The sequence below is a fragment of the Perkinsus marinus genome (genome assembly GCF_000006405.1).
Source record: "Perkinsus marinus ATCC 50983 genomic scaffold scf_1104296959320, whole genome shotgun sequence".
Taxonomy (NCBI): domain Eukaryota; phylum Perkinsozoa; order Perkinsida; family Perkinsidae; genus Perkinsus; species Perkinsus marinus.
This window is the reverse complement of record NW_003206455.1, coordinates 232-1,561: the sequence shown is the minus strand read 5'-3', so window position 1 is coordinate 1,561 and position 1,330 is coordinate 232. Positions and strand designations below refer to the sequence as shown.

At 44.0% G+C, this 1,330-nt stretch overlaps 1 protein-coding gene across 1 annotated transcript; it reads left to right on the top strand.

The window, feature by feature from the left end:
* Positions 1-415: 415 nt before the first annotated feature.
* Pmar_PMAR022082 (conserved hypothetical protein) lies at positions 416-775 on the top strand (the record flags this gene model as incomplete). Its single annotated transcript, XM_002773118.1, has 2 exons — positions 416-527; positions 580-775. Coding segments are annotated over 2 exons (308 nt in total), but the record flags the coding sequence as incomplete, so codon positions are not given.
* Between the last annotated feature and the right edge of the window lie 555 nt (positions 776-1,330).

Genomic DNA, 1,330 nt, shown 5'->3' with positions numbered 1-1,330 from the left:
CAATTTCAGAATCACAGTGCGGCCAAGGCAAACACTGTGAATATAACATCCATTTATTGTACACCCACAGCAGGGCCCCCTAACACACGCCTTAGGATATGGATAGTACTCATACTAGTCACACGTTGATATGTGTTTATATCTACTCCCGATAGAAAATAGTATAGTAATGGAATGCTCGTATAATAGATTATTGATATTTCTATCATATGTTGTCTGGGTCCTTGCGAACTCTGGGTGCAACGAAGATAACAACACTGCTATCACCGATTCAAAATCAAACTGACATTGCATGATCAGTCGGCTAGCATGCAATGTTATTTTGGTATAGGTCTAAAGCTGCAATTTATTATTCCGAATTAGATGTTGTATTCGTCGCTATACTAACTGGATATGTGTAGATTTCCTTGGTCAGGATCACCAGAGTCACTCGAAGGAGTTTCTGAGGTCGTCTTGACCACAGACGACGCGGTCGTTGGAGAAAATTGTGCAATTTGTATGGAAGAGTACAAAGTAGAGGATGAATGGTAACTAGGAGGTGTACTAGACTACGCGTACCACTCCTCTGGTACTTCTCAGTTACAAGCTTGCCTGTGGTCACTATCTCCACAAAGAGTGTGGACGTCGATGGTTGCAAAGAGCCCCCACATGTCCAATCTGTCGAGCCAAGCTAGCCTCTCATGACGAGAGCTCCGAAAATGGCCATTCGGAGTCATCGACCTTCTCTGACGGTCGATTCACTCGACATTATGAATCTAGTAGTAACGGCTTTTCTGTCCAATTTCAATGGCAACTTTAACCCCATCTCACTTCGTAGTCCGTGTTTATCATTTTTTCTACTCCGCTGAGTATTGGGTAGTGTTGGTGGAAGGATAGTATGAAGGAGTGCGAAAGTATGCGGGTTATTCTCATCGCAGGGTTCCCAACTTCTAACCTTTCTATGGCCATTGTAGGTTCTAGGAGTATGCATGATGACAATGGGAGAACTACTGAGCCCTGAATCATGAAGAAGTCTGACAGGGCTCAGCAAGCGCTTGACTTGACCCGCCCCATTCAAGGAAGCTTCAATAACATTACCAGTCTTCATTTCATGTAAGACCCCCGAACAATATTCAGACCGAGTTTCATCTGATGCGGAAAATGTCGGCATTCTTGAGAACTGCTTTAGCATATGGTGCAGAGACAGCAGTGTCTCATATGCTGGGCTTTGATGACTTCAGCAGGGCAGCTACTACTCAGTTTGATTCAGCTGAGTAAGCTACTGATGGTTACATGTTCCAAGGGTCTTGAGTTGTCAATACCCGTAACTAGAGTGTTAGGACAGATATGA